The sequence below is a fragment of the Lontra canadensis genome, unplaced genomic scaffold, assembly GCF_010015895.1.
Source record: "Lontra canadensis isolate GAN:19392208 unplaced genomic scaffold, GSC_riverotter_1.0 scaffold99, whole genome shotgun sequence".
Classification (NCBI taxonomy): Eukaryota; Metazoa; Chordata; class Mammalia; order Carnivora; family Mustelidae; genus Lontra; species Lontra canadensis.
In genome coordinates this window covers 818,019-831,057 of record NW_022631093.1, presented here as the reverse complement: position 1 = coordinate 831,057, position 13,039 = coordinate 818,019, and the positions used below count along the sequence as shown (strand labels likewise).

Sequence of the window (13,039 nt, the reverse complement as noted above, 5' to 3'; positions counted from 1 at the left end):
GAGACCCACTAGGAGGCTGTTGTAGCAATCAAGTGAAAGATGATGGTGGCTTGAAATAGGAAGTAATGATGGGGAGGATGAGCAGTGGTTGAATTCCAGATATATTCTGAAGTCAAAAAAATTGGTTGACAGGTTGGATATAAGTGTGAGAGAAAGACAGCAATCAAGAAAGAGAGCACCAAGTTTTTTGGTCTGAGCAATAAAAGATGAGAGCTGCCATTAATAGACATAGAGAAGGCGTGGAAGAGCAAAGTCTCAACTCCTAACAGATCTGAGAAGGGATTTAGCAGGAGAAAGAAAGAATAAAAATGGGTCCCCTCATCCACTGGAAGTACTTAAACCTTAGACTCATAGGTCTAAGGCAGGAAACAAGCCTTGATGAGTAATAAGGGATAAGGGGAAATCAGAAAGGATGAGCAGGAGGTGGTCTGTATGAATCCTGGAGCGCCCCCCCCCCCCACACCAAAAAATCTATCTATCTCCTTACTTACCTATCTATCCCTTTCCACCCACTGGTCTAACAGATAACAGAGTTCCACAATGCAACTAACCTTTAAGGAAGTTTACTATTCGTTGAGGTGTAGTATAAAAGAATATTCACAACTTTTTTTTTTAAAGATTTTATTTATTTATTTGACAGATAGAAATCACAAGTAGGCAGAGAGGCAGGCAGAGAGAGGAGGAAGCAGGCTCCCTGCCGAGCAGAGAGCCCGATGTGGGCTCGATCCCTGGACTCTGGGATCATGACCCGAGCCGAAGGTAGAGGCTAAACCACTGAGCCACCCAGGTGCCCCATATTCACAACTTATTTGAAAAGACTATTATATACTCCTACTCTTTTCCAACTACTTATCTGTGCGAGGCTGAATTTTCTTCATATATTTTAACCTAAAATACACTGCACCAGATTGAATGAGGAAGCAGATAGGAGAATTGAACTGCTTTCTATTAAGCCAGACTTTAAAGAGATTTGCAAAATGATAAAACAGCGCTCACTCTTCTTACTAAATGTCCTGAAAATAGTTATTTTCCATAAACAGTGTATTTGTTACCATGTAATGAGCTTATTATTTTTAGACAAAAAATACATATTTCAAAAATCTCTTAATTTCAATTCCTACTAAGGAAAATATTTAAAGACACACCACATGAAATGCACTTTTTGGGGTCCTCAACTTTTAAGAAGGCAAACGGTCTTGAGACTAAACAGTTTGAGAACTGCTGGTATAAAAGATACCTGGGGCGCCTGGGTGGCTCAGTGGGTTAAAGCCTCTGCCTTCAGCTTGGGTCATGGGATCGAGCCCCGCATCAGGCTCTCTGCTCAGCAGGGAGCCTGCTTCCCCTTCTCTCTCTACCTCTCTGCCTACTTGTGATCTCTGTCTGTCAAATAAATAAAAAAATCTTGAAGGAGAAAAAAAAAGATGCCTAAGATTCTTTTTGGTGCCAAGACTTCATGAACCTTACAATATCTAACGATGGAATTAACTAAAAACTACTAAATATTTAATCTATGCAGAATTATACAAAATATACATTTGCATATAACAAATATGTCATTTCTAGACTGCTTTATGTTAAATTAGTGCTTTACAAGTAAAAGGAATTTAGAAGATTGTAGTTCATTTCCCAGTTGATATAAAGACATGCCAATTTAAAAAATTTTATGATTTCTAAATTTAAAAATAATTACCATATTGTTATTAATCAGCCTACTGAACAGCAAATAACGCAAACTTTTGTATACATCTTATAACTTCTCTTCAAGTTATGACTCGATTATGATGTCATCTTAACTTCTGCCATGAATAAAAACTACATGGTCCCTATTTGCCCTACCAGATTGTTAAATGAAATCTTTTCCTTTCTTCTTTATATCACAGGAATAAAAACATTTAGGCTATCTCATTTTAACTAATTAACTTGATTATTACAGATATTTACTATTCTAAAAACAGCATTTTTCTCTACTAAAAATAAATGTATTTTTAAAAAATATTTTATTTATTTTTTTGACAGAGAGATCACAAGTAGGCAGAGCAGCAGGCAGAGTGAGAGGGGGAAGCAGGCTCTCCATTGAGCAGGGAGCTTGATGTGGGGCTTGATCCCAGAACTCCAAGATCATGACCTGAGCCGGAAGCAGAGGCTTAACCCACTGAGTCACCCAGGCGCTCCAAAATAAATGTATTTTTATAAAAAAAATTTATCATGTAGAAATTTTATTAAACATTGAAGATTTTCTCTAATTTGTAGCTTTCTCCTTATCAAACCAATTCTTGGAATTATAACTGCCCCTGCAAATAATTTTCCATTTTTTGTTTTCCTCCTAAGGGTCCTTTCCCTACATTCATATGAAGTTAGATACAGAAACACTTAGGAGGCTCAAAATAGAGACAATATGTATGTATATGCAGTATGATTTTATACAAAAAAGGAATTGTGCATTTTTTTAAATGAACATGTACTGGGAGTATTAAGAAGCTCACAGATCAGTGTCAGTAGACTGACTGCCTTCAACTAGAGCAAGTGACCAAAAGGCGAAGCAAGAATAGTTCACAAATTGTGGCTGATTAACTTTCACTGCTGAGTTAGGAATTAAAAAAAAAAAGCTAGTCTACTTGAGCTAAATGAACAGAAATTCCTTCTGTAGTTCTAATACTCATTCTCCTTAGGTTTACTCATTTGCCTTATGTAAAGATAAAATTTCTGTGGATTTCTGGGTTGGTTCAACTGTTCTTGCTTTGACCATAGCTACATCCATGTTCTATACACCAACAACTTGCTGTCTTAGAGGATGACCTTGAAGAGGTGAGCCCATACCAAACAAGTGAAGGTTACCTATAATTGTGATGCCTTCAACTATCAAGTAATAATTTTTATTTCATATACCCCCTCTATTTTCATCATTCTCTAAGAAAATGTATAAGGTCTTTATCATAATTGAAAGACTCAATTACTATACCTCTTCTATTTTCTTGGGAGAAGTTTCACTTTTATTACTTTTGAATTCTTCATTTATCTTTATTCTGGCTGCTAGAGAAAGAAAAAAAATATATATAAATATTTCTCTTCTAATTTATAATTCCTGCCCCAAGAATTTATATGTTATTCATTATGAATGACTACTTCTCTAGTAGTCAAAATAGTTTTGCCTCATGTGAAACTAATTATAAAAATAAGACTTTTTTTTTTTTTAAACTGTCCTGGAAACCTTTTGACAGGCTGGTAAATTTTTAATTAAACCTAATACACTCTAATATATTAATACTTTCATTTCTTGCTCTATATCTCCAATTCATTTGCATATCTCTAGCTATCAGATTCTAGTGAATCCCATTTAATATTTTTTTCTATGAATCTGAAAATTTAAAATGCTTTAAGATAGCAAAACTCAATACATACAAACATGTTAAACCACAAACACACACACACACACACACACACACTAAAGACAAAGGACCAAAATATACATAAAAATGGTTTGGCTGGCACTTTGTCATCATTATAACATAATTTTAGTCTAATCTGACATTGTTTTTGAGCATGTAAAGGAACAACCCATGTAAAGTGCTTAGTAACTACACAATGTTAGCTGTTCTTATGTCACTTAATAACACTTAAAGTGCTGTTGATGGAGAACAGCCCGAAAACCCTCCTTCTATACTTTATATATTTCAACATAAGATGCTGAAGATTTGGGATGTAGAGCCAAACTGCTTAGGCTAAATCCCAGCTCTACCTCTCACTACTATGATATGGGTGAAATCCTTTCACATTTTGTCAGTTTTCTCATTGGAAAAAATAAATTGTAACAGTAACCACCCCACAGGGATATATGAAGAATTATATGAATTTGGTAAAGCATATACAATATGAAGTATGTACTTTAATATTCAAGAAATTATTCTTGGTAAATTACAAAAACTTGAATTCCTAGGGACAGTGGGGATACTACCTAGGTGCCCTCTTAAAGAGTTTTAGTAATATATGAAAACAGATATACCTAACAGATACCTAACCTAAGCTTCAGAACTCTGACTTCTAGATATGATTAAAGCCACTTAAAACAGTGAAACACTCAATTTGTAAAACATTTGGGACAGATTCTCTTTCACAGCTGGTATCACTTCTAGAATGGCACAAGGAATTAAAAATATGGAAGTATCTGTTCCTAGGGAGTGTGAAAATGTGATTATATAATAGAAATAAGTTTAATGGCTTGATAAGCAATGGGGTGTGCTGAATTTTTGATCTTTTCTGGTTCTTTATAAACACTAGATATTAAAAATATTTAAGTAGATACTCCTCAAAGTAATGTAATATAAACTAATGTTCATAAAACATAACAACATTAGGGGAGAGATACAAAGATCACTCTCCAAGCTGGGTCTTGACTATACCAGTTCTCTTGGATATGTGAAGAATTGATTTACTCCAAAGTGGTAAAATAAACCTACCTTCTAATGCTCTGGTATCATTTTTAAAAACCCGTTGTCTGGTCCTGTGTAATGTTTTAAAGAGCTGTAAAACCTGTAAAAAAAAAAAAAATAGAATTCAGACCTCAAAAAAAAAATTTACATTTTATATAATTAAAAAGGATTACAAAGTATTTTACCGCTTGTTACTTTATTTTTCAAAATAGCTGGTGAAAACCAGGGTTTGCCAAAATAACTTTCCCTTCTTAATTTATCTTTAAATTAAAAAATAATTACATTTACAAAAATACCAAGTTCTTTTTTTTTTTTTTTTTGTTGAAGATTTTATTTATTTATTTGATAGAGATCACAAGTAGGCAGAGAGGCAGGCAGAGAGAGAGAGAAGGAAGCAGGCTCCCTGCCAAGCAGAGAGCCTGATGTGGGGCTCAATCCCAGGACCCTGAGATCACGACCCAAGCTGAAGGTAGAGGCCCAACCCACTGAGCCACCCAGGTGCCCTAAAAATACCAAGTTCTTTGGGAAAAAACCAAGTATGGTTAAAAAGTTCATAATCCCCCTGCCAAAACCAGTCTGCTAGAGTAACTTTATTAGTCTGGTATGTATTTGTTCTCACTTTTCTTACCATATTTGAGACCTTCAACTGCTTTTAAAGTTTTATACACGTTTATACAAACTCATGGACTTACTACATCTTAAGAGAGCCCAGAAGGAAGATGTTTCAGATAATTTAGGAAAGTATAATTGTGATTTCCCAAAGAGAAATGGAATGCTGAGACTTATGAATATTCTAAGACTATGTTAAAAAAAGAGAGAGAAGAGCCTGACATTTTGGTAGAAGACAGATTGTGTAGAGGCCTTAGTGTGAGGCCAAGCCTACCTCACACTTCTCAAGTTTAAAAACGTACTCAGTATTGATCACCCAATATTGTTCTTTCTCCTGTCTTTTCAATTTCAGAAACAGAAGACACTGAGTTTCTCAAGCTGGAAATCTCTAGGCAATTCTTTTAATCTATATTATTCTTCATGTGAAAATTTTAGGAATGTCTCTCTAATGTTTTGATATTCTCATTCCTGAAAATTATTTAAGTTCAGACCCTCCCATCTCTTGCTTAGATTACTTAGACACTCTACCACTATTCCCTCCAATTCATTCACTAGATAAAATATCTAATATTTATTTACTAAGTATACTCTGTGTGCTAAGCATTGTTTTAGGTATTTACATATATTAGAAAACCTGTAACATCAAACGCAGACACCAAAGCAGAAACAGGAAACATGAAGCAAAAAACACAAAAATACAACAAAACAAAAACCAACAACCACAATGAACTTCTTCAGAAACTTAAGTGACTGCAAAGATGGAATAACAACAAAAAGAAGTCACAGTAAATTAAAAAAGGAACATTCAGAAAACGCCGAAGGTGCTCAGGTAACAAATGAGTGATAGCAAATATTAAGGGTAGAAAAACAGAGGAGTAAAATAAAAACTCAGAAATTGAGGAGAGAAAACACAATTAAGGGAGTACTCTAAGTGAACCAACGATTACATTAACAGGATTTCCAGGGGTGCCTGGGTGGCTCAGTGGGTTAAAGCCTCTGCCTTCGGCTCGGGTCATGATCTCAGGGTTCCGGGATTGAGCCCCCACATCAGGCTCTCTCCTCAGCAGGGAGCCTGCTTCCTCCTCCCTCTCTGCTTGCCCCTCTGCCTACTTGTGTTCTCTGTCTGTCAAATAAATAAATATAATCTTTAAAAAACAAAATCAAAAACAAAAAACCCAGGATTTCCAACAAGAAAGAACAGAGGGGCACCTGGGTCCCTTAGTTGGTTAAGTGTCTGACTATTAATTTTGGCTCAGGTCATGATCTCAGGGCCCTGGGACGGAGCCCTGCATCAGCCTCTGCACTTGGTGTGGAGTCTGCTTAAAATTCTCTCTCAACCTCTCTCCATCGCTCTCTCTCAATCAAATAAATCTTTAAAAAAAGGGCAGAGAAAACAGACAAAATAAATTAAAAAGGGGAAAAATTAAGAAAATGTCACCAAGTAAGGTTAATCAGTTACTTGACTGAAAAAGCTCCAAGTGCTCAACACAAAACCCATACCATAGTACATCATGATATAGGTTCAGAACAATGCTAATAAAAAAAATTTCAAAGATAAACAGTTCACATAAAAAGGACAGAAAATCAGAATGACACCTGACTTCTAAACAGTATTACTGTGAGAAGACAACGGTGTAAGATTTTCAAGGTTTAAAAAAAAAATGTCCAGAGCAATTCTCTTCGGTCCCCTCCCTCTTTAGGAGCTTTGTACTATCACTTTACTATCACTTAATGAACTTTGCTGCCCCCCCCCAAAAAAATAAAAAATAAAAGTCCAGCTTAGAATACCATACATAGGGGCACCTGGGTGGCTCAGTGAGTTAAAGCCTCTGCTTCGGCTCAGGTCGTGATCCCGGGGTCCTGGGATTTGAGCCCTGCATGGGGCTCTGCTCAATGGGGAGCCTTCTTCCTCCTCTCTCTCTCTGCCTGCCTCTCTGTCTACCTGTGATCTCTGTCAAATAAATAAATAAAATCTTTAAAAAAAAAAAAAAAGAATACCATACATAGCCAGATTATCATTTAACTGCAAAGGCAAAGAGATATTTTGAAAATACAACGTATCTTATCTGCCATATCCTTCCTTGTAAAGCTATAAAAGAGTGTGCTCCACAACAAGGGGATGAACTATAAAAGAAAAACATGGGAACCAGTGAGAAGGGTGAACCAACACAAAGAAGGTGAAGGACAAATACAGGTCAGCATCTGTGTGGCCGGCCCACAAAGCAACTAGTCTAGACTACAGCAGAAGTTTGAACTACTCCAGAAAAAATGTTCTCAGGAAAAAATCAAACTGATAACTGATTTTGGGAACAGGTAAGTAGGAAACTAACCAATGATAAAAACACTGTTATTAATTTCAAGAAAAACACAATTAGAAAAGAAAAGCAATGTAATCATATATTAGAAGACTCCGCTGTGGACAATTTTATACAGTCGCAGTAACTTAAAAAAAATGAAAACTAATTCACCAAAATTTGTAAATGAGAGGACTAAGTTATAAATGGGGAGCTTAGTCATCAACTTGTATTTTTAAAAGTCAGTAAACAGTATCTCTCAAGAGAAAAAAAAATGAATAGCAGTTTAAATATATTCTTTAGAAACAGGGAGGTAAATATAAGAATAGCTAAAATGATTAAAAGCACTTATCCCTGGGGAGCAGAATTGGGAGTATGTAGAAGGAAGTACACACCTATTGGTTTCTGTTTATAACACTTCGATATTTTAAACCTTACACATTTATCAGCTTCATGAAAACTAAAAAAAAAAAAAAAAAAATTGCTTTAGAAAGAGAAAGGGAAAAGACATCATCAGAAAAAAGACAAGCCCTAACCAGAAGAAAATATTTCCAAACCATATTATGTGGTAAGGGGCTGTTATCTGGAACATTTAAAGAACTTTTACAACTTTACAATAAAAACATAGAAAAAGGATTTCAATAGACATTTCTCTAAAGATAGACAAATGGTCATCAAGGCCATAAAAAGACGCTCAATATGATTTGGCATCTGGGAAATAGAAATCTAAATATCAGTGAAGTACTTAAGCCAAGCAGAATGGCTGTAACGAAAAAGAAAATCAGTAAGGAGTATTGGCAAGAACGTGGGGGAAACTGAAACTCTTATACATTACTGGTGGGAATGTAAAATGTTGTAACTTGTTTGGAAAACAGTTTGCCAGTTGCTCAAAAAGTTAAACATAATGGTATCACCTGATCTAGCAATTTGACACTTAGATACATAGCCGACAGAAATGAAAACAGATTTACACAAAAACTTGGACATAAACGATCATAACAGCACTATTCACAACAGTCAAAAAGGAGAAACGACTCAAACCTCTATCAATTCATAAACGCAAAAATAAAATGTGGTAGATCCATACTGTTATAGCTTGAATTGTGTTCCTCCAAAGGACACACTTAAGTCTTAATTCCTAGTACTTGTAAAATGCGACTTTATTTGGAAATAGGGTCTTTGCAGATGAATTAAGTTAAGATGAGGTCATTAAAGTGGGCTCTATTACAATGACTGGTATCCTTAAAAGGAGGAGGAAATGCCATGTGAACAGAGACACACAGAATGCCATGTGAAGATGGAGGCAGAGATCAGAGTGATCCAAGAGTAAGCCAACAAGCCAAAGAATATCAAGGATTGATAGCTAGCATCAATACATCAAATAGAAGTAAAGATTCTACCCAGTTTCAGAGGAAGCCTGGCCCTGCTGGCACCTTCATTTCAGACTTCTAGCTCCAGAATTGTGGAGACAATATCTTTCTTTTGCTTTAAGCCACCTAGTTTGTGGTACATTGTTAGAACAGCCATAGGAAACTAGTATATATGTTAGTATTGGGAAGTGGCATACTGCTATAATGAGTACCCAAAAATATGGAAGTGGCTTTGGAACTGAAATGTGTAGAGACTGAAAGAATTTTGAGACTGCCTTGAAAAGATTGTAGAAATATGGACTTCAAAGGTAATAGAATATCATATTAATATTACAAGAGTGGTAGAAGACAAGTTACATGGGATTAAAAGCAAAGTGGAAAGTTAAGTAAATCTAATCATTTAACATGTTTCTCCAGGGAAAAAAGTAATTTCATTAACAAAACAGCCAGCATCCCTAATTTAAGAACTAGTGTACACAAAAATAAATTCAAAATGGATTAAGGACCTTAATATGAAACACGATACCATGAAAATCCTAGAAGAGAACACAGGCAGTCACCTCTTTTACATTAGCTGTAGCAACTTCTAGATATGTCTCCTGAGTCAAGGGAAACAAAAGTATAATTAAACAATTGGGAGTACATCACAAAAGCTTTTGCACAGCAAAGGAAACAATCAACAAAACTTAAAAGGCAGCCTACAGAGATGGAAGAAGATATTTGCAAATGACATATCTGATAAAGGTGTAGTACTCAAAATATACGAAGAACTTATAAAACTCAACACCCATAAAATGAATAATCCAGTTAAAAAAAGGGTAGACGACATGAATAGACGTCTTTCCAAAGAAGATATACAGATAGGCAACAAACACATGAAAAGACGCTCAACATTACTCATCAGAGAAATGCAAATCAAAACTACAAGAGATACCACCTCATACCTATCAGAATGGCTAAACTCAAAAACACAAGAAATAACAGATATTGGTGAGGATGTGGAAGAGGAACCCTCTTGCACTGATGGTGGGAATGCAAAGTGGTACAGCCACTCTGGAAAACAGTGGAGGTTCCTCAAAAAGTTAAAAATAGAATTATCCTATGATCCAGAAACTGCAATACTAGGTATTTACCCACAGAATACAAAAATATTAATTCAAAGGGTTATATGCATCCTGATGTTTACAGCAAAATTATTTACAATAGCAAAATTATGGAAACAGCTCAAATGTCCATTGACTGATGAATGGATAAAGAAGTGACATAAATATACAAGGGAGTATTGCTCAGCCATAAAAAGAATGAAATCTTGCCATTTGCAATGATGTGGATGGAGCCAGAAAGTATTATGCTAAGCAAAATAAAACAGAGAAAGACAAATACCATATGATTTCACTCATATGTGGGATTTAAGAAGCAAAAAAATTAGGAAAGGGGGGAAAAAAAGGGAGAAGCAAACTAAGAAAGAGACTCTTCAACTATAAGGAACAAACTAATGGTTACCAGAGTGGGGATAAATTAAATAGGTGATAGGGATTAAGGATTGCAGGTGTTGTATGGAAGTGTTGAATCACTATAGTATACACCTGAAACTAATATTACACTATAGGTTAACTGGCATTTAAATAAAAACTTAAAACAAGAGAACTGGTATAAGAAAAAGAAAATGTCATCAATACTGTCTTGGAGCTATAAGAGCTAAAATCACCTTGGAGTTAATAAATTTTTATTAAATGCAGAAAGTAAGGTCACAGATTATCTTCTCTTCCTCATTTACTTACACTAATTGGATAATTTAGGTAATGCATTTGGAAAGCGGATTCTCTACAGATCAGTTGGAACAGGACACTGCCACTCATTGTAAGCACAGACAAGTTACTCAGGCTTTTTGACTCAATTTTCTTACATAATGGGTTAATATTAGGGGTGTATGGGAAAATTTCTGAACTAGGTTTCACTTTAGATAGTTATTACTTTTCTATCTCTTCTAAGTCTGGGTTACATGCCCTTCCTGAGTACATCCACAGCATTGGGCACTTACTGCATAGTATGTGAATCAAATACATATTTGCTGTGGTCCCATACCTCCTCAAAGGCTATGTGTCCTTTACACTTACCATAAGTATCTTCTATACATAGTAGGGCTCCCCAAAAGTGTTTCTGGAATAAATCTTATTTAATTACTTTTGAATTCTAGTTTTCCAAGCAACATCCCACTTCAAGAACTTCCCATATACTTTTTCCTCTTTCTGAAATATTCTTTTCCTCTCTTCTTCTAGCTAGTTTATTTTTTCTTTTTAAGACATTTTATTTATTTATTTCAGAGAGAGCGCAGGCATGCACAAGCAGTGGGAGTGGCAGAGAGAGGGAGAAGAAGCAGGCTCCCTGCAGAGCCAGGGGACTTCGATGTAGCACTCGAATCCAGGACCCTGGGATCATGACCTGAGCAGATGGCAGCGGCTTAACCAACTGAGCCATCCAGGCACCCTCTTCTAGCTAATTTCTAATCAAACTTCAGGTCTTAACTTTCCATTCTATGAAAGACTTTTTTTTTTTTTTTTTTTAAATAGGCTTCATGCCCAGTGTGGAGCCCAACCACAGGGCTCCAACTTGAGATACTGACATCAAGGCCTAAGCTGAGATAAAAGCAGGATGCTCAACTGACTCAGCGACCCACACATCCCAAGATATTATTATTATTATTATTATTATTATTTTGCATCCCTCCAAATCCCAGCTATAAGCTCACAAAATACACTGTATTTTCAATTCAAAATCCCCTCCCTGCTAAATTTCTTTATGACGTCAAAGGTGGTCTGCTTATCGTTGCATCCACTATGCCCAGACAGTTCAGGCTAAATGTTGGCTGTAAGGTACTACTGATAGCTATTATAGACACTCAACAAATTAGCTGAATAACTCTTTACAATTGTTTCTACTGATGCTGTGACATATACTAAAATGTACTGAGAACACCAAAGTCAGTCGTACAGGAGGCACCACTTGGTGGTGCCTTATTACTGACCAATCACAAACACTGCTTTTCCTCACTCTACTGTAACAGGCCGTTTCCCCGCTTCCATGCTTATACTGCAGCCAGTGACAGAAACTAGGGATGGCTAGCCCCTAAGAAGTGTGCGCCAGCCAGGAACGTGCATCAGTTTGACAAGAAATCAATCAGACACCAGTTCCTCAGGGAAGCACCCGGCGGGACCATCACCTCCCAAGCTTATTCCGAGCACTCAGGTCTCATGGGTCTCTGCTCTGTCTCCGTTGGTGTTGATTTTTGGCAAGGGATTCCGCCACGATTCAGTTTCTTCGGCTGCCATACTTTGGGGGTACCTTCCGGTTACCTGACTAAACTCCACCTCGTCGGATCTTTCACTCAGTAGATGGTTCCAGTCAGAGCTGCCTTTGGCGTCTCGTCTACCTCTCAACGATGTGAAAAAGGTCCCTCAAACATTCGGTATGGGGATGAAACGGGGGCAGAAACTTGCATGAAGTACGAACAAACACTTTGGTACCCCATGAGAGGAGTGGGGAAACACGTGCGACCCTCCCTCCTCGCACCAGCACAAATCCTCCACAGTCCTTCGCAGGTGGTCACTGGGCTCCTCAGGGGCAAAGTTCACTAGCTCCTGAAGGTTTCTGAACCCACACCTATACTGAAATTCCAGACAACCTGCAAAAGGCCGCTCGTTTTCCCTCCCCGTAGGCAACAAACCCAAACCCTCCCTGGGCCCTGTCACCTTGGTCGCCTGACCCATGTCTCTCCTCACCGTGCCGCACACAGCTCCAGCGATCGAGTCGCCCCCGCCTCTCGGCAGCCAATCACTGCCCGCGTGGACTATCCAACTCCCCAAAGTCACGTTCCTAATGTGACGCAACCAATCACCGCTCAGATTCCTCTTTGTAGCCCCGCCTTCCACAGTGAGACACTGGAGACAAGATTGCTAAATGGCTGCAGCCGGGTTACGACCGGGAGAAGCTGCTGAGCCCAAATACCAGAGAGGAGGAGAACGGAAATTACCTGGACGCCATGTTAGTTGGGGGCAAAGTCACTTCCGGTCTCTTCTGAGTGAGGTGGCGGAGGATGGGTTATTTTTTGGATGGCTTCGATGTTCTCTATTACTTCTTGCTTGGACGTTGGGGTTATGTAATAAAGAACCTTTATGTTAATGATTCCCAATCGCGACTGTCTCCTTGTGAAAGTGCGTAAGAGCCAAGTCCTAACAAATATAGCTGCTGTTGATAGGAATTCTGGCTTCCCAAAGCGCTATTTGTACATTCTCTCAATTCCCAGAAAAGGCGAGGCAGAGTTACTTTGCTCAAGACCACA

At 37.4% G+C, this 13,039-nt stretch overlaps 1 protein-coding gene across 2 annotated transcripts in view; it reads right to left on the bottom strand.

Annotated features, from left to right (window-relative positions):
• Positions 1-12,494, bottom strand: part of LYRM7 (LYR motif containing 7) — a 32,339-nt gene extending 19,845 nt beyond the window's left edge. The window contains exons 1-3 of one of the 2 annotated variants that reach the window (XM_032837661.1): positions 12,450-12,494; positions 4,455-4,527; positions 2,960-3,030 (exon numbers count right to left, since the gene is read on the bottom strand). In XM_032837661.1, coding sequence (XP_032693552.1) covers positions 2,960-3,030; positions 4,455-4,527; positions 12,450-12,467 — 162 coding nt within the window. In that variant the 5' untranslated portion in view covers positions 12,468-12,494. The remainder of the gene's footprint in view (positions 1-2,959; positions 3,031-4,454; positions 4,528-12,449) is intronic. The other variant, XM_032837662.1, reaches the window with a different exon arrangement.
• Between the last annotated feature and the right edge of the window lie 545 nt (positions 12,495-13,039).